This window comes from Pelmatolapia mariae, linkage group LG10_11 (genome assembly GCF_036321145.2).
Source record: "Pelmatolapia mariae isolate MD_Pm_ZW linkage group LG10_11, Pm_UMD_F_2, whole genome shotgun sequence".
In the NCBI taxonomy this organism is placed as follows: domain Eukaryota; kingdom Metazoa; phylum Chordata; class Actinopteri; order Cichliformes; family Cichlidae; genus Pelmatolapia; species Pelmatolapia mariae.
In genome coordinates this window covers 55,102,565-55,122,813 of record NC_086236.1, presented here as the reverse complement: position 1 = coordinate 55,122,813, position 20,249 = coordinate 55,102,565, and the positions used below count along the sequence as shown (strand labels likewise).

The 20,249-nt window shown below is 39.4% G+C and overlaps 3 protein-coding genes across 3 annotated transcripts; all 3 read right to left on the bottom strand.

Moving 5' to 3' along the window:
• Positions 1-2,527: 2,527 nt before the first annotated feature.
• Positions 2,528-4,499, bottom strand: hoxa10b (homeobox A10b). The gene is made up of 2 exons (XM_063485902.1): positions 3,725-4,499; positions 2,528-2,802 (listed from the first exon to the last, which is right to left on the bottom strand). The coding sequence occupies exons 1-2, from the start codon at positions 4,497-4,499 to the stop codon at positions 2,528-2,530; spliced, it is 1,050 nt and encodes a 349-aa protein (XP_063341972.1).
• A 4,086-nt stretch (positions 4,500-8,585) lies between these two features.
• hoxa11b (homeobox A11b) lies at positions 8,586-10,410 on the bottom strand. The gene is made up of 2 exons (XM_063485903.1): positions 9,813-10,410; positions 8,586-8,818 (listed from the first exon to the last, which is right to left on the bottom strand). Exons 1-2 carry the CDS (start codon positions 10,408-10,410, stop codon positions 8,586-8,588), a joined length of 831 nt encoding a protein of 276 aa, XP_063341973.1.
• A 6,544-nt stretch (positions 10,411-16,954) lies between these two features.
• Positions 16,955-18,046, bottom strand: hoxa13b (homeobox A13b). The gene is made up of 2 exons (XM_063487127.1): positions 17,413-18,046; positions 16,955-17,193 (listed from the first exon to the last, which is right to left on the bottom strand). The coding sequence occupies exons 1-2, from the start codon at positions 18,044-18,046 to the stop codon at positions 16,955-16,957; spliced, it is 873 nt and encodes a 290-aa protein (XP_063343197.1).
• Between the last annotated feature and the right edge of the window lie 2,203 nt (positions 18,047-20,249).

The window sequence follows — 20,249 nt, the reverse complement described above, 5'->3', positions numbered from 1 at the left end:
TGCAAAGACGCAAAGTCAGAAAACGGCACTCTACAGTCCTGCAGCGTTTAGAAAAAAACGTTTCATTGCATGATAAGCTGCTGCTGTCGTGCGCCAGCTAGAAACTCAATGCGTCCAGTAAGTTGAACCTTGCCCAAGACTGGATAGGGCGCCCCAAACACGTGACCGTGGGACAGAACAATAAATAATAAATCAGCCTAGCGCTCGGCTAAATGGCCACCATTTTCCCCCACCATATTTTAATAGCAAATCCCCGCGCTTTTATTGGGAACTATTTCGTTTATAAGCAATAAACGTTATGATTTTTGTCAAGAGAGCTTATGTTAGTGTAATCAAATCTAGCTGTAAATAGGGACGGGGGTAATAATCCTTTAAAGTATCCATTTGTAAAATCATCAAACAAGGTCTTCAGCTGAATATATATATATATATATATATATATATATATATATATATATATATATATATATATATATATATATATATATATATATATATATATATATAAAATATGTCAAGATATATATATATATATATATATATATATAGATAGATAGATAGATAGATAGATAGATAGATAGATAGATAGATAGATAGATAGATATAGATAAAAGCATCATAAGGTTATTTACCCCCCATCAAAAAAACAGACTGTAATAATTTAATGACCTCTATAAAACTCCTAATATGTACAAAAATGAGGCTCGTGGTAGCGGCAGATAAAATATGTCAAGATTTTACTTTTTTATATATACAAAAGCAGCAAACACGTCATTAAAGAATCACCAGGCTTTGGAAGATTTAAACATTCTGGGACAGTTTCCAAAACGCACATAGTTGCGTCTGTGTGTCTGTGGGTCCACTTTGAAGGCAATCTAAAACGGAAAGTGGGATGAGGTTATTTGGGTGCCATATACCAGGCCCCTTTTATCACGGGCAATTGGGTTGTTTTTCTTAAGGTTACAACCTGGCTGTCTAAGCTAAATATCACCAATAAAGCTCAGCCTTTGTGTCCTTTCTCTGGCTCAGGCAGACGCATCCGGCATTTCGAGGCAACTGGCAGACTGCAATGATCATAACCGAGGCCTTGTCTGTCCTTTCCCCCTCTCCAGGACGCATACCACTGCGAATTCTTTCATATTCCTGCTTCCAACACTGCTCCTTTTACACACATGTACTCACAATCATACAGAGCGGTGACCTTAAAATTATGGACGTGGTTAAACCTTGGTGTTTCTTTTTATTTTTTTAAATCCCAAAGTGTAGTCATGTGGACTTGGCTTTATAACCAAAAAGAAGAAAAATAGTGGTCTATCCCCTTTGCGCAAAGCCATAAAATACATTATTGCACTTTTTGGAATAATACCTTTTATGCTTCTGAAGCAGTGTGCGCCGAGCAATTAATAAATGCAATTAGTAATTAAGAGCGATTCACTTTTCATGATGCGACGAGTTTTACTGAGGTAATCAAGGCAGTTTCGTGTTGTGGGAGAAATAATATAGCCCAACAACATGAGACTACCTAAACCACTCCACAGCCCGCTCTCCTCTTCTGGGGTTTTTGATTTATTTTCTTTCTTTCTTTTTAAGTGTGAAATTTTGCTTAGGTGTAGCCTGTTTTATTACTAGTAACAATTTTAGAAATTTCCAAAGGCGCAGAACTCAGTGTACAGGCAGTTAGCAACCACAAGTTGATGTCATGCACCAAAACGGCTTTACAGCCTCCCATTTGGAGCTGCTTTTCGTCAAATTAGTTATTGCTTAGGCGTCTAGATTATGGATTTTACTATTTAAAAAGTTGAATGCAAGAAAACTTAACGTAATAACAATTTCAGATAGTTCAGAAAATCGCAATCAAAGGAATCACTGTTCCTCCACGCTTTGTGTGGCACATTTAGATGTAATGTCAAGGACAAAAACAACGACGTAACAGGCATCTGCCGAAGGCCTAAACCGTGAAGAACGTCACGCAGTAAAAGTGTAAAAAAAAAACAATTTAAAGTACAAAGAGCACAAATGCATTTGCGCTGTACCGGTGCCAGCTTTAAAATTTAAACAACCCGCAGCTCCTGCTCTGGCTTTGTGAATGAAATAAGAAGGCTGCAGTTGCATGGATGGGTTTTATTCATTTGACCAGCAAAATGTGCAAATATTAATCAAATCTCTGGGCTTCTTTAGCACTCACACAAAGACCTACATGTAACTGGAACACAAGTTTCCCCAAGGGTTAGTCCAGCATGCAAATTCCAATGGTTCACTCAGGTTGAATAAAGAATATGTACAAGCCTGAAGCTCTGAAACACTGTGGTCACATTCGGAGCATTTTCAGCTGATCGGCGTTACAAATGTAACTATTTATAAATACAAAGACGACAAAATAAACCAGACATGAAAACAAAAATCATTCAAAAAAGACCAACAATCAATAAGTTAGCAGTAGGATCCTATTTTCATTCTCACAGTTGGGTGTGGGGTCTGCACAGGCGTCCTTGCCATGGATGGAGGAGGGCGCCAAAGACGCACAGTCTCATGAGAAACTGAAGCTGCTGGAGAGCTCTCGGATCCTGTTTTCCCGGCTCATTTTTTTCAGTTTCATCCTCCTGTTTTGGAACCAGATTTTGACTTGCCTGTCAGTGAGGTGCACGCTACGGCTGATCTCCAGACGGCGCTCTCTAGTCAAGTACATGTTGAAGAGAAACTCCTTCTCCAGCTCCAGAGTCTGGTGCTTGGTGTAGGGGCAACGCTTCTTTCGACCACTCTTAGCTGTGAGCCAATTAGCCGTACTTTCCATCTTCCCATCCCCTACAATGAAAATTAGCCAAATATTAGGCAACAGGTGTGACAAACGTCATATTCGTTAGAAATCATGAACGGATAACATTCATCATATAAACAAAACATGCCAGTGCCCACATATGAAAATGTTCACTCAAATAATTTATCAACTATACGTATTTATTGCAAATGTTTGCACTTGCAACTGTTAGTAAAAGTATATATGTCCGCGTACAATGTCAGATATTTGAGATCTAAATGATCGGCACTTGGATTTTACGCACAAATATCCGAGTGACTGTAAAGCTGCAGATCAGCATCTTACCAGAAACTGATATTTACCTCGCTAAGTAGCAGTCACTTCCATCTTTATTAAGACATAAAACACAAACTGTACAGTCTGCTGAAATTATAACGAGGCCTGTGTCCCGTTGGAGAAGGACAAATGAAATCCCACCTGTGCGAAGGATAAATTGACTAGACTGACCTTGTTTTTGCTTTAGCCTAAAAAAAAGCAAAGAATCCCTGATATTGTATTATATATTATAATACTTTAATATATATATATACATAATTAAGGTGTGTCTTAAATAACAGTTAGTTATATTATTAACAGTTGAAATAAATCCACGAGGCCTGTTTTAATATTCACAGCCAAAACATCGTGTCACTGTTTTTTTTTTTTGTTTGTTTGTTTTTGGGGGGTTGGGGGATTTTTGTTTAGTTTTTTTTTCCTTTGAGAGAGACAATAGCTCTGCATCTCTGCTCTAAATAAGCCAAGTTTAATTTTGCTTCCTGTCTGATAAACTTCTAAGTGCCTGACAGTTCCCCAAAAGCACCAATCTTCCTCTCGTATTTTTGCGCTCAGAAATCTTACGTTTTAAAGCAATGAACGCATCTCCTTTTTTTTTTTTTTGTCATATTTCTGCAGCTAATGCCAGCTCTTCACCTTTTACGAGCTTTTCTGGACACTCCGTACTGCATGTCTCAGTTGGTTCGGGAGAGGACGAGCCTTCCGAGGAGAGGCGGCTGTCCTCTCCTCTGGACGGGGCGCAGGGCGCAGGGACAGGCGCCTCCTCGTGGCCCTCTCCATGCTCCGACTCCGCAGAGGCAGCCGGCGGCTGGGAGGCTTGGCTGTCCAAACGGGCAGGTCGTTGCAGAGTGAAGTGATTCATGTTTGGCTGGACATCGTGATAGAGCCTGGAGGACGTGTATGTCTGAGACAGGCGGAAGTAGCCGGGGACTGGCACCGTGTTGCCGCTACCCGGGCAGGATGCGCTCGAGTAGGATATGTCATCTACTGTCGCTCCTTTAGGACATTTATCAGACTCATAAAGGCAGTAAGCGCTCTCCTCTTTTATACTCGGCGAGAATGAACACTGAGCCATATGCTGGCCGCTGGGCTGATCCACCCGACAGGATCTCGACGTTTCCAGCCACGTTTCCATTCCTTGAACATACGAAGCAGCAGAGGGGATCACGCTTTGGGTCGTTGGCTCGTTGCGCTTACCGATCCCCGTGAAACAAGAGCCACCGGAGAGTCCATATGAATATTCCGACGCCGGTGGCAAATACACGCTGTTACTTTGGTAATACGAACCGCTGTCGGTTCTCACGTTGATTAAGGAGTCCACAAAAAAGGAATTTCCAGCTTGGTTGTTGGGGCATGACATCGCTGTGGTATAATTTGACGGTGGATGAAGATAGCCCTTTCTGGCTGACATTTCTTGTGCAAAACATTGCTGAATAATTACTGATACTCACGCTTCTCACTGTAGCCTGCAGCCAATTAAAACACCAGGCGACTACAGACTCCTCCCAGTCCCGATCAGGCATCTCCACTGTGTCATATATTTTGTTTTAGGCTAAGTAAAGAGAAACTTTGAGGGGGAAAAGTGGTGTATCAGATGGGTTTAAGTAAAATCTTTAAATCTCCTTAAACTCTTGCACCTATAAGCCTCGAGGTTCCTGCCTTAAGTTTAGCACAACAACTACTATTTGAAAACTCAGTTGTTGAAAGCTGTCCCTAACCATTATGTACAATGCATAGCTTTATGGCCAGTTTTACAGCACTGTAAAATGAGGGGTTCTAGAGGTGCCTCTGAGAATCTCAGGATGCGTCGAGGATCCAAGATGTGTGTGACTCTTTGGTCCAGGGACTCTTAAGCTTTCTTGTGCTCATCTGATTGTTAATATTATTGGCCAGAACCTTTTAAAATTTTCTCATGGACTGTCCAATAGCAGAGTGGACAGCTGCTCAACTTTGTCGCATTCATGCCAAAACTTCAGGTCACGTTTTGGTGTGAATATTATGGATTAAAATGTCACGACAAGGCAACTTTTATTGCAGATGCTCTGCTGAGCATTTATAAGGGCAGCGAGCAGGAACACTGAAGTAAAGGCGCCACAGTTGAACAATGCCCTGGAGCTGCATTTGCGTAATTGTCGCCTAATAGTGGCAATACTGCAAGGAAGGTAGTTTCTTATTTAACAGATTGGAACTTGTTAATTCTACTGTTATGTTCGCCACCGCTGGGATGCCGTATTTTCTCACGTATTTATTCCTTGCTTCTTCAGAAACACTTATAAATACATATTTACACCAAGGCCCATATGCACATACTCCACTTTTTATTAGCCTAATTTTAAGCTTAGTGTATATATATATATATATATATATATATATATATATATATATAGGGAGAGAGAGAGATACTGTTATTAAGTATTACGTATTTAAAATAAAAGAATAAATAAACAAAATGTATAAAGATATTTCACTTCTCGGGAAACAACAAGTACTACTTTAAAAAAAAAAAAAAGTACTCCAGTAACCTCACACGGATCATATCCCATCGGCCGGCCAAGCAAGCAAATCGAGAATCTTAGTTAATTTTTACTTTCCATTTTTATATCATGACAAAGTCAGTTAAAGCTAGTTAACAAAAAGCGTTGGGTTAAAAGCAAAAAAATAAAAAAAATACAAATACAAATAATACATTAAAGCACGCCTTTAAATAAAAATAGAAGCAGAGTTTGTGGCCGACAGATTTAGGTCAGCCTAAAATGTCGCTTATCGTGGGGTTTATCCTAAAATACAACACCGGTTACGTCTATCTCCCTTTAAGCCTGGAGCCATAAAGTCTAGAAATCAGAGCTGCAGTTTATATACAGCCATTTTATATGGCGGCAAACGTGCAGCAGTCTTGCTGGAATGAATGAGAATATCCATTAACCCCTCTGGATTATTTCCCGTCAGGTCTAAGTGTGTGCTGCGCGTCTGCTGATTATTATCATTCCCTCATATTATTCACATAAAACATAAACTTAGGTGTAAAAAGGGGGCTTTTTACTTATCTGACTTTATTAAATAAATGTTAGAAATCGAGTGAAAAGCACACACAGTTACGCACGCACGCACAAAGGGACAACAAAAGTAACCAAACGAACCATGGCTTCCACTTTTTAAAAGATTTGTATTGATCCCATAGCGCGTATCCAAGGATGATCAAATCCTCTCCCACTAAATGAAGTATGATCTACATTAAAAACAAAAAAAACAAAAAACAAACAAACAAACTGTATGGTGTTGTAAAAATTAGTGAGCCACAAACTGTTTGGAATATAAACCTTTGAGATTTTATTTCTTCGTGCGCATTAGACATGCCCATTACTTTGCACAATTTCAACCTGAGAACTGCTGAATTGAATATACACAGAAATACATTTTCTGCAGAGTTTTATTGCGGAACTTTTCCAGCAATCTTATTATTATATGATAACATACAATAAAACATCTTCAGGTCAGTTATATGCAGACAGAAATGATTCTGGATGTTGTGGAAAATAGACTTTCTTAAATCACAAGAAGAGAAGGGAAAAAAGAAAAATACATCCCTGTCACTGTGAAATGAATATGACAGTATGTCTGTGCCTACCTTAACAATAAAATCCTGAGGTGGTTACATATTTTAAAGCGGCTGAACGTCGAGTCAAACTTCCTTCATATCTCAATTCACGGCAATGACATTGATCTGAGGAGCGCCACCCAGTGGGCAAACACAACAGGCCCACACTGGAACGCAACACCAACGGAATATTCCTACCACGGCAAGATGCTGATACAAATGAGGCCGGAAAGGTCCGTGAACACAAGTTTCAGTGCTCCCAGCCGTTGTTTTTCAGGCCCTTAGTCACAGTTAATAACCTTGGTCTCAGACGCTTTATTGCACTGCACTCCAAACGCTCCAGACGAATCCGCGTTTTATGGCCAAGTTACTGGAGCAACTGGGAGGATGTGCAGCAATCAAAGCGGCATTCCTGGGAGCCTCACAGGATGCACGGTATAAGGAAGGCTACAGGGCCCTTATTAGCTTATGACAGGCTATTCAAGTTGTTTTCAGGGCCCTAATGCTGATTATAAAATCACATTGAACACTTTTTCTTTTTTACCATCTTTTCATGTGCAGTTACCTCCATTTGCCTGTAAGACTGTTTATGTACTAACATACTTATGTAAGGTCTTTGGATTAAATCACTCCACATAATAAATAAATGATGATACTGTTGGTGGTGACTGTACTCACAGTCTGGGGTTTCTCCGTGTCTTTATTTACCCCATGTGCTACTGCTGGTTCAGGCTGACACAGGCTGACTTGAGCGTCCAGTAACAGCTACAACACTTCGTGGAGCCACATGAGATAACAAATACATTTGTTTTTTGTTTTTTAATTAGATCTACGCGATTTTTTTAAGTGTCAAGATCGTTTCAGATTGACCTAATAGGAATGTAAGGTCAAAAATAAGCTTTTCCACATCCCCCCTCCCAGAAATGAATGAAAGCCTTGTAACGGATATCAAATAATAACTGCAGAGGATCTGATTTCCAGCCACGAGGGAATAAAAAGCGTCAGACCTACATATCATGCATCTGATACGACCCACGTGCTGGCGTATAAAACAAAATATTGGATTATGTTTCTTTTGGAGGCTTTGCTCTTTTATCAGAGGTTTGCCCTTTGGATGAATTTGGAAAGTAATCCAACTTTTACGAGCAAGGGCTCAACAAAGCGCATGTAGTAGGGTCAAGCGCAGATGTTAAATATCAGTGAATCTCAGACTTAAGTGCATGAGACGAACAAATTTGTATCAGATTATGACTTTACTCATTCCACAACTATGCAATGCCGTGGCAAGCGTTTTTGGACCAGCTGATCACTATCAGTGGTGTCAAAAATCAGGAGGGGGGTCTGTTAGTAACTCCAAAACCTAGAAAAAAACGTTTTTAAATCCCCAGACTTCTTGTATTATTTGCACAGAAACACTGAAAAGATGGCGAGGGGGGGGGGGGGGGGGAGTCAAAAGTTTCGGCCCGCAAAAGATGTGTGTTCGCGCTAAAATTGGGCCAAATCAAGATCCATTAAAGGGGACAGAAAGATACACGTGCGTGCGGAAGTAAACTTTAATCATATAGTGGAAAAAAATTGGATTTTTTTTAAATGCATCTTGATGTATATTATTAAATAAAATGAAGGGACAGACAGATGTGGTTTTCTGCGTAAGCACCCCCATGCAACCATTAAACTTTAACATCTGTCGAGCTTAATAATAATAATAATAATAATAATAATAATAATAATAATAATAATAATAATAATAATAATAATAATAGAGCAAACTGTGTTAAAGGTGTATAAATAATTATTTATGGAGAGTGGCACTTTAAAATCTCGTCCTCCTGTCCAGGTAATGATATAGATGTGTGTGTAAAAGAGAGAGGTGCGTGTCCGCTGTCTTTGTTCAGTTTTTTTTTATAGCAGGGGGTTCGTGGTGTAGTACTGTAAACGGTCTCTGTTCAGTTTCTTCTCCTTCATCCTTCTGTTTTGGAACCAAATCTTGACCTGGCGATCTGTCAGGTTGAGCATCCGCGAAAGCTGCAGACGCTTCTCTTTGTTGATGTAAACACTGAAGAAGAACTCTCTCTCCAGTTCCCTGATCTGATATTTGGAGTATGGACATCTCTTCTTGCGCGTCCTCTGGCCACCTGGAAGACAACAAAAGGCAAAAGATCGTCTCTTAAGATTAACATGGACCCCTTTGCACCCGCGTGAGATCGCCAGTGTATTTCTCGCTGATAAGCAGCACTTGGCGGTCTGTGCCCCAGCTTTGGAGTTCAAGTGTCTTCCCCCTACACTCAGGCCTACAGGATCAAGACTTGTAAACAAAGGCTGGAATTGATAGTAAAACACGTTGGGCACTAAAGATTGCCTGTCGGAAGTTGTGAAAGCGTATTGAAATCTGTAAAGTGGGGGGGGGGGGGGAATCATCTTGGCTGTTTTGGGGATTGAAGGCGTAGGCCTAAACGACACATGGGAGTATCATGTATCTGATATTCTTTTACTGTTCCCTATTGATCTCGCTGTGGGTAGAGAGCTGTTATTTTAGCTTTAGCACTGTAAATGCCGTCATGGAAAGCAGCTGGTGCATTAAAGCCTTGCAAATCCAGTGAATTTGTAAATATTTATCCAAAGAAGCAGGGTTAAGCCTAAACTCTTGTCCAGAGTCAGATTTAAACGCCCAACACACACTCCACTTTACACTGCGCGGAATAAACAAGAATGCTAAATCTTAAAATGATCCAAAAATGGCTTATAATCAATGCAGAGGCTCTGTGGTGTGTTTAAAATATCTAGGTCGCTGTTAGGCTGTTATGTCAGTAGTATTTTATTTTTTAAAAAAAATTAACATTTGGCATATAAATGTTTTACAAGGTAATTATAAAAGTCCATACAAGCGCACAAATGAAGGGGAAAAAAGCAGAGGCCATGTTGGAAATCTTGAAGACAAGCTTAACGCCAAAGTCTTCACGGCCAATTTCAATCCCAAGCACGTGATCTTGTCGTTTATAACATAGTTTTGTTGTAGGGTAAATCTGCAGGCCCTCCATAAACCTTACGTGCTTATAAAACTGCATATAAAAAGCTTTAAGAGCAACCCGTAAGATTTTTCTCCGTGCATTAAGCAGGTTCACTCACTGCTGCTTTTGCTCTGCTTCTCCTCGCTGTGGCCGGAGGACGACTTGGGGCTGCAGCTCTCCGCCGTGTCGGAGCCCGGGTGCGCAGGAGCTGGGCTTGCTTTGGCGTGTCTCTCCGTGTCTGTCGCGTGTGCCGTCGGCGTTGCGCCGTTCTCTGCGCTCCCGTAGGCAGTGTCGAAAAACTGATCGAACGCCTGTGGCAGGACCCCGTTCCTGCCAACGCTGCCATAGAAGCTGGGCGTCGGGTTGGAGGAGCTGCAGTGGCTGGAGCTGGGGCTGCCTTTCACCAGGATCTCTCCCCCCCGAGAGGTCGGGCTCGTCCAGCTTTCCCTGTGCACGATGTCCTCAGCGAAGCAGTGCGATAGGCTCCCCCTGCTGTGGTGCCATTTACTTGAAGTATCAATGCCATAGTCTCTGAAAGCCACATCTCTCACGGATGGGACCTGTGGCAGAGCTGAGGACTGGTAGGAGTATGTCATGGGGCAAGAGGACTGGCTCTGGGTTAAATAATGAGGGAGACCCGAGAACTCTGCTCCGGAGACGTAGTAAGTGCAACTCGGTAAATACATATTGGAGCCAGAGATCCGTTCATCAAAATCCATATTCTGTGGCTGAAAACGTCCTATAATAATCCTTGCATAGTTCCTCCGCGACGCTGCGCTCCAGTCACTTTGAGGCAGACTGGTGGAGCAGAAATCCTTAGACGTACAAGCTGACGTGGGGATCCATCTCTATCCATTCCTGAGGGCCAAAGCCATGTGACCACTGGCACAAAATGACAGATAGCCTACGTCTCAACGTGTAGGTTATATGAGTGAAAGAGTTTATGAAGTCGATCTTTGGCCGTGTGGAAAAGGAAAAATACTGAAACGGAATTTTGCTCAGAACTATTTTGGATATGCTGGAAGAGCTGAGCCTCTTATACACTGATTTTCATTGTTCCAGTGGGGTTATCTGGCTAAAGGCCTATTAGTGCCATGCTACAGGGTGGAAAACCCCTGAATTATATAAATTACCTGCAATTATATTATTATTTTAGTTTTTATTTATTTATTTTTTGCTTTTTTCTTTCTTTTCTTTTTTTTTTTTTTACTGTTTTTAAACCTAACATTCGCCTTAACCCCGACCTCAGCACAGTCGCCTGAGCGCTTTTGAAGATGAAGATCAGGTTTTCGGCCGCGTCAGCAGCAAAGATACACACCCGGTTACGCACGTAAGGGTTAAACTTTGAGACACAGATGACAACATTTAGATAGAACAGATGATCTGTTGAGTTTGATAGTTTGACAGATTCCAGTTTTTAAAATAAAAAAAATGGTGCTCAGTCACATATGCGTCAATTTATTAAGAAGTTAGAAGCCTGTAAATGGGATTATTCCTTGTCTGTGGATTTAATATAGCTCCTCTGGTTATATGGCGACCAATCAAGTCCACAAGTGTGGGGCGATGCGAGACATTGTGTACTTTTGTTTTTCAGGCATCAGCACAGATTCACACCCAGGAGCAGACAGATAACAGACTGTGAGGCTTTTTTTTTCATTATATTTTTATATTTGCAAGGTTTTTTGTTCAGACCAGCATTTCCATGATCGTTAAAACATAATTTTCTATTTAATACCACATTTCCCCCCCAAAATATAATGAACCGCAGTTTGTTTGATTTTTTTTGTTTTTGTTTTTGCGTAAAAGTTGAAAAATCTACTTTTTTTCACGCCTCACGTGCTTTCACCTGGTTGGGGAGGTTATAGTATAGCTTATTAGGATAATAAGGTGATTACATATATATATATATATATATATATATATATACATATATATATATATATATATATATATATATATACACATAGATATTAATGTAGACATTTACGTGTTCATGTACTATGGATAATAGAGTTATTTGTCGAAGGGGTTCCAGTCTTTGGATCGCTTGTTCTCTCATTGCAACGCCCAATATAAACCTTTGGACACGGGCGATTTCCCACACTCCAACCCATTTTCATTTGTCATCACTGCTGACTAAGTGGGCACATGTGTCACATATCACTAAACCCGTTGTGCAGCCAATTTTAGAATTTCGTCCAAATATATCAAAGCCTGTGAATTTGTCATCTGCACGGAAGCATTAGGAGACTCTAATATTTCACCCACGTGGCTGTCTCGTTGATTTGAACGGACTGCGTGTGCTTCTTGCTAAGGCACTAATATTAATTTCATTGTTAAAATCGTCTCGAACATTTTCACCCAGTTTAAATTCTTTTGCTAATTATTCGTTCCGTCGTATTTATAGCAGCATCTGTATTAAACCGAGCCTGCAGGTGTGAATCGGTCTATCACATCTTTAAATCATGTTATATTTAAATAGATATTCAATGCAGGAAAAAAAGCACATGCAATGTTAAAGCCGTACATTAAAATAGAAAATTGACACACTAATTGATATGAGAAGGCTTCACTGGAGGCTGTAATCGTTTACAAGCATGCTTGCCTGCGAGAGTAGATTTCTAGGTGTTTTCCATAATAAAGAAAATAAATGTAGGAAGATGGACACTTTATTTTTTCTATAATTATTACAAAAATGACAGAAAATATTCATTTGGACAACTAAAATGATGTATTATGTCAGCATAACGAGTGGGTTTTACATTTTAATTAAAATATGGATTATCTGATTTTACGTTGCTCAGATAATCATAAAAAGCGAAAGTTGGCTCAGATGCAAAGTGTAAAAGAATTTTTTTTTTAAGGAATGCAGATATTCAATGTAACAAAAACTGAAAATGTATTAAAAACACACATTTAGACTGGCAGCTAGGGCGATGATGGGTGCTTTTAAAAAGAAAACGTTTCCTCGATTGCCGAGAACTTTCGGTCGACATATGTTTTGTTTAACTCCTGGACTTTTCCTGTTCCCTAATTAGATTTCAAAAGAGGGAATTGTCTAAAGTATAAGTAAAGTAACATTTTACCTGCATATTATGGACGATTCATGACGCATTTGTGATTATATTACAGGTATTTTAACAGTAGATGGAGGATAATGGCATTTTGTGTGTATCTCAAGCAACATGTCAGAAATTAAAATGTTATGTACCGAGCATTGCAAGTTTAAAAAAAAATCCAAAAAAGTGTTTCGATTTATTTTTGATTTATTTTTTTCGGAGTGGGTCTCTTTTGTTTACACGTGAAACACAGCACTCACCTTCAAAGACAAATGTTCAAGTGGAAACAAACAACGAAATGGTTTTATTTTCCAGCACTTCTTAATATGTACGAGGATTTATGAATAAAGCATACAGACTGCTCACTTTGCAACAGCTCTGCGTCTATGAGCCTGGAGTATGAACGATGACTCGGGAGGAAAAAATGGGAATGATTTGGAGGACAGAAAGATTTTCAAGATACCCAAATATTACTAGAAACGTGTCTCTCTGTCTTTTTTAAGTAGTTAGAACTATGTCGGTAACCCCTAAGGAGTTGTCTTGCGCTCGTTTTAAAGTAATTCATAAGGTCGCTTTGAACAGCAAAGAGATCGTACGACGATATTTATTTCAGTTTAATGGAAATCTGAATGTTTGCTGTAATGAAGTTTAAAAATGGACAGAAAACTGGACTCTGGGTGCATCTGTAGGAGCGAATAAAATAAAATAAAATAAAATATATGTTTAAAGAAAGTCTAATTAAATGCCTTAATAAAACTTTCTGGATTCGAAAATTCAGCCTCGTGTTCATCTTTGAAAGTTTAGCAAATGAAGACAGCAGTTGGGCTAAAATCAATCCCACGTGGATGATTAGATAAGTGTGGATTTCAGCCCCTATTATCCTGACAGACAAATGAATGCGAGCAGTGGATTTGATCAGGTGTTGAGTGTGTTTAGGCATGACTCCGTATCTCTGATCAAGAAAAGCAAAAATATTCAAAGCTGAAGAAAGGCAGCTCCTTTCGAACATTCCAGTTTGCTCGTGGGTGCCAGGAGTCTGCCTTCAGCTGCAACAAATAAAGATCTTTGCTCTTGTCTGAAGTTCATTGCACAACCTTCAACGCCAACATCCAGCTATGCAAATACACAAGAACATAATGAGTTCTTAAACCAGGCATTAAACCCAGAGTTATTTTGTGCAGCATGATGAGTTAAGCTTCACTTTTCGTCTTTTCCCCCGTCTTCTTATTTTTAGCCATTTAGGCTGTAGGCCACACTTGTAAATATTCTTGGCTCCAGTTTCCTCCTTGTCAAACGCTATCATTTACATTTAAAGATAAAGTTTAAAGATCAAATCAAACTAAACAGCAGGCCTATTTTCACTCTTTTACTGATTAATACAGCAGCAACCTTCAGGTCTGCACAATACAGGACGTTTTGGAGTGAGATGCATTTACCTGTGTGGCTGTTAGGGGGAGCAATGGCACAACCCAACAAGAAGAAGCCCCGCACTTGTAGACAATTCACACACGGGGAAGATTTTGAATCCATCTCATGATGGGAGAATATTTAAAACAACCTCATTTATTGCCAAGAAGCCAGCCAGCAAAATGCGTACAATGCAATTTCTAGATTTCGAAATAATGAGCGGTGTTAGAAAGTATCCTAACGAAACCCCGGCCTCGAAATAGACGGTAAAGTCAGTGTTGTTTGTTACCCTGGACGGCACAATGTGACTGAGAAGAGAGGGTCGCACTCACCAGAGGGTGCTGCCTGGTTAGCGTTAAAAATGCTCCTTTTTATGGCACAGGTCCATCCTTCAAATATAACCGGACAGAAAAAAAGAGCAACCGGCCTCACAGGCCTTCAGTACGGTTAAGTTAATAGCATGACTTACATGACTTCAGTCACGCAGTCTTATTTTACACAACACATTTTTTTTATTCCTCCAGTTATTAAATAAGCTTTTTAACCTGCAGTTTGCTGTTGCAGAATGTTAATTGATCTCATTTGGAAATGAGATATTTTGAGGTAATTGTGATATTGGATTACTGAGGCGCAATACTTTGAAGGAGAGGTGAAGAGAGGTTAACGAACTGATTGGTTACGCGCTCTTACTTTATGAATTCAACACAGAAACATTTCTGGGTTGCAGTCAGCTTGTGTGTACGGTATCTTCGATATGCTGCCGATTATTAAATCTGATGATGATTAATAAATCAGCAGCCTATTAAAACAGTTTCAGGCCACATTTTTTTTTCAATGACGGGATTTCTCATTATTATTTAATGACGACTCAACAAATGTATTTTTTGCTTCAAAAAACAAACATTTTTTAAAAATATATATATAATTTAAAGTAAAAGGGGTTGATTGGATTGTTTCTTCATAGATAAAAAGAAAATACATTTTAAATGACTATAGTAAATATGCCCAGGAATATTATTTGACGAAATGAAGAATTTAATGAAAAATGTATTGAAACTCAAAGCTTTTATGATATATATTATATATATATATATATATATATGTATATATTTATTCATACCAAGCTCTTTCGTTGGATGTTTAATTAACAATGGGAATACGAAGTAATAATTATATATATATGTGTGTGTGTGTGTGTGTGTGTGTGTGTGTGTGTGTGTGTGTGTGTGTGTGTGTGTGTGTGTGCATGATTATAATTATTAACATCCTTATTTCACTTTGCCACGACTTCATATTTGTCAGATATGTCTTTAAAAATATACTTCCATAGTACTGTGATATTTGAACGATATGCTAAAGCTATTGATTAAATGCTATTGCTAATGAGATAAACAATAGTGTTGAACTCTTACCTTAGCTGATCAATCAGGCACACGACACATTTTAATAATAGACTTGTTTGTCAGGTTTAAAGCAACGAGGATTTTCTCTTTTTCTCATTCTTACTCTCTCTTTCTCTCCCTCTCTTTCTCTCTCTCTCTCACACACACACACACACACACACACACACACACACACACACACACACACACACACACACACACACACACACACACACACACTTACTCATTACTTGTGTGGAGACAGATATGAAGACAAATGTCTGCAGTCGATGAGCAGACGCGCTGCGCTGTGCTGACGGAACATCGCCACTAGATGGCGACATAAAATCTTCTAATGGTAAAAAGGCTCCAAGCTCAACGACAAGACTCTCCTTAAAGGCCTGTTGGCCTACATACAGGAAATATACTGCACTGATTGTTGAAAATGATATTCTACCAGGAGAAGGATTTTGGAAAGCCATCTTCTTTTTCTTTTTTTTATTCCAACCGGACAGGAATAAAAATGAGCAATGAAAGACACGATTACACTCTCAAACATTTATTATTAAAAAAAAAAGTTGGCTATTGCTGTCAAAAATGGGAGGATAGATGTTGCAGTCATAGTATTTACATGTTTAAATATGCCTATATTTTCTTGAAAGCCAGGAAATTAACGTAGGTTATCAGCTCGTTCGCAGGAGAATTCTTTTGAACAAAAGAAGTAAAACTTTGAAAAAAAAGAGAGAATTGCGATTAAACTGGAGGCCAGTACTGAAGTACACAAGCCAGTCTCGAGTTTGACATTTACCTAACTACTGATTGATACTAAAGGATAAAGTTTATTTCAATAAGTTCAGTAAGTAGTTGACTTTTTAAGCTTGTTTTTTTTTCGAGCCGCCAAGAACTTGTGTGAAGAATTGAATCCTGTAATTAATATGTGAATTTGACCGTTATTACCTGAGCCTGGCCTGTTTATATGCAGTGACATTTTTATTTAGCATTACACTGTCTATAAATGTTTTCACTGTTAGTGATTCCATGCGCTTCAGCCTTGATTTCAGTGTTGTATTAAGTAGAAGAAAGGCCCGTGAGTGGACAGCGTGTATCTTCTTCTTCTCTTCTTTTAGTTTTTTTTTTTTTTTTCAAAGCAGAATGTCTTTGGTTAATAATATTAAAGCATCCCACGCACAATTGCCTTGGTCAACGTGTTCCAAAGCCTTTCCGATCTTCTGTCAACAGGCCGTATAGGCTGGTTCCCATTAAAACAGGAGAAGGAAATGTGCAGGACAAAACAGAGCCTCTCTGGCGACAACAAAAGCGTTCATAAAGTAATAAATTATAGCACAGGTATTTTTTTTTTGCTTTCTTTTTTCGGATTAAAGGGCATCTATGTCCACCTTTCACCATCCGCGGAGCTAACTGGAGCTCTTGAATTTATTGACGATTTTTTTCTCCTTTACGCGCCTGTTTTGAAACCAGATTGTCACTTGTCTCTCTGTCAGGTTTGTCTGCGCAGATATCCTTCTCCTTTTGTCTTTGGTGATGAATTTATTGGTGGCATATTCTCTTTCCAGTTCCTTGAGCTGCACCTTGGTGTATGGCACACGCTTCTTTCTCCCACGACGCACAGAGTTGTCTCCACCAGAGATAGTTTCTGGGAAATAAAGCATATCAGTTCGTTAATCTGCTGGATTGATAAAAAAAAAAAATACATCAACAAATATATTGTTAAAAAGTCCAACCGCAAAATGAAGTGGGGGAAAAACAACCTGATATGAAGCCCTGCAAGCACGTGTTTTTGCAAGTTTAATTACACACGCCGGCAAAGACTGCATATTTCTGTATGAATAAATAAAAGAAAAAACTTAAATACCTTGTAAAGTGGATTTCCACAGAGGATTTGACTGTGGTTGCTCCTTGGTGCAGTAAACTTGACCACTCCAACCGTTGGTGATGGCCCATGGCTGGTAAGGCTCCATGGGCAACAGAGACTCGTGTCTTGGCTCAGATGGGGCGCTCAGCGCAGGTACGACAGGGACGTCCAAGTAGCTGGGTTGGTAAGGGCCAGAGGAATACCCCTGATAAAACGCAAATTCTTTCGCTCTAGAAGAGAACTCCTCACCAGAGACCGATGAGTCTATGTACTTATCGCCATAACCAGAAGGCTGTGCGCACGCTTTAACACTGCCGTGTGACATCCTACAGGGGTAATAACTGCTGCCAAAATATCCATAGGGCAAAGATGCATTGGGCGAGCTCTGAGTGGCAGAACAGGGGCTGCACTGTTTGCCAGGTTCCCCCATGCCAGACACTGGCACCTCACTCGCAGTGTAGGTGGTGCTGGGCGCCAGTGAGGTTGGATGCGCTAACAGATTCCTGCACTGATTTGCAGCAAAATTGCCTCCGGTAAATCCTTCCATGTTCTTGCTTCTTTCATCCAAGCCGTTCTCGTACAGAAACATCACCGGGTCAATCCAGTGCGAGTGGAGGAGTAATGAGGCGGTCATAGCATTCCCTACATTGAGACGACCAACTCTTTTTCAAAATCCCCTCGACTGAGCCCAGACAGGGACTCGGGCAGAGTAACGATACCAACACGCCTGAGTACGTAAAGATCGTAAGGTTATTGGCCAGGGCCAAGCACGTGATATGCAAAGGAGACGATAAACGTCTTGACACGAGATAATGCAGATCAGGCTCTGAGTTTGAGAAGACACCGCACGTCAGTGCATCCAGTATTTGCCAACAAGACCCGCAGGCATTTTTTTTCTATCGGAAACGATTTTTGGAGTCTCACACCGAATGAACCTCGTGTGGAGGCAGTCATATTTTATTAGTGTGTAACGCACTGTTTGAAATAAGCAGTAAGTGATTATTGATTTTTTTTTCTCTCCCCTGCGAATTTGTATGCACACGCGCCCGTACAATCAAACATGTTTTAACTTGATTGATAAAGAAAATAATACTTCCACACTCCCAGTGTTTGGTGGGGTTTAAACCAGATTTGCAAACATTACATCTTTTTAATGCGCTTTAAGTAAAACGTGCAGATTTTTACTAAATCTAGGATGACAGACTTCCCCCCCCCCCACACACACACACACACACACAAACAACAAAGCTGTAAACACATCTCTTAAGGACATATTTTAATGCATTTTATGAAAGAAATCAAAAATCAAACCGTTCTCACGTTTAGCAAACACAAATTTGGGGTCCACAAAATACAACAAACATTGCGCATTTGGTTGCACTCTACCTCATGCGAGTAAGACGCGGCCGGAGGCCAAGGTCAAGTTGAAGTTGCAGTGTTGCCAAAATGACACTTAAAGCACAAAGACAAAGAAGCGCTAAATTCCGCGGACTGCTTGGGCGGCACCGGTTTCCACGAGGAGTAACTTGAATTTGCACTATTCCCTTCCTATGATAAGACTTTGCAATTAAGTAAGAATAAAATCTATTTGATTTGAAATGATCCAAATCAAAACTAAAGGTTAAGTGTTTCTACATCCCTGTATTGTAAATAATAATAAGAATAAGAATGAAGGACTTTCTGGGAAATATGCTAAACCTATATCTTTGTAGGGTCACGTGGGTTACTATTTTCCTGAGTCAGAGCTTTAAAAAACTCGGAGCATTGGGGCAGATATTACCATAAACAGGTGCTATATGCTCATTGGTCTGCAGTGCAACCAGCAACAAATCCAATGTTTACATTTTAGCCCGTGTGGAAGTCTGTGCAAGTGAGTCTGCCAGACTGAAAAGGTGAATACGGACTGGAGGGAATTTACATACTATTTTCATTTAAGATTTATGTGGTTATTTTAAGTTTGAAACCACAAACGCAGAGGAATGTATACCCAACTAAATTTGAGCACCTTTTTAAAAAAAAACCATATATATATATATATATATATATATATATGTTTTTAATAGCGTTTTCCCACCTTTTGAGGCCGTAAATCTTTATGGCCCAAGTTCATAGCTAATAGGCAAGAGTGAGTAGTAGTCTAGGCTGGATTTCAGGGGAAAAAACTCATAATGCTTATTGTTTTTATCGCTTTTTGTTTTTTTTTATTGCATTGTCACGATAAACTACCCTGAATCTGCTTTTTGTTAAACATTATGCTACGTCGCATTTTTTTCCATCTAAAAAAAGCGGCTGAGCTACAATAAATGAGAGCTGGCTCGAAAGGAATCTGAGCCAAGTTGTTCACACATTAAAAAGCGGATGCCTTTCTAAACTGAATATAACAGCTAGTAGAAATCGGTTTTTGAGCAGTTTACTCAACTGAAAGTCGATCACTGACTGAAAATTAAGGAAAATCAGTAAAGATGATTTCAGTGTGTTCATACACACAGACACACACGCAAGATTCAGCATTAAACTACTTTGCGTAATTTTGTCTGAAAATTCAGTGATTAACTGATGTCAATACTGACCAAGAAACTGTGATTGCAGATTCTAAATACTAGACTAATTATCACATACACAACTGAAAGAAGACAAAGAACCTAGAAATGTATAAATTAAATATAGAAGAAGACAAAAGACCTCTGAAGTTAGGCGGCTAACACAGACAGATTTACTGATGCTTATAATTCTGTTTGCAGGGCTTGTTTTTCACCTCCTAATAAATAAATAAATATATATATATATATATATATATATATATATATATATATATATATATATAAAAAAACAATATA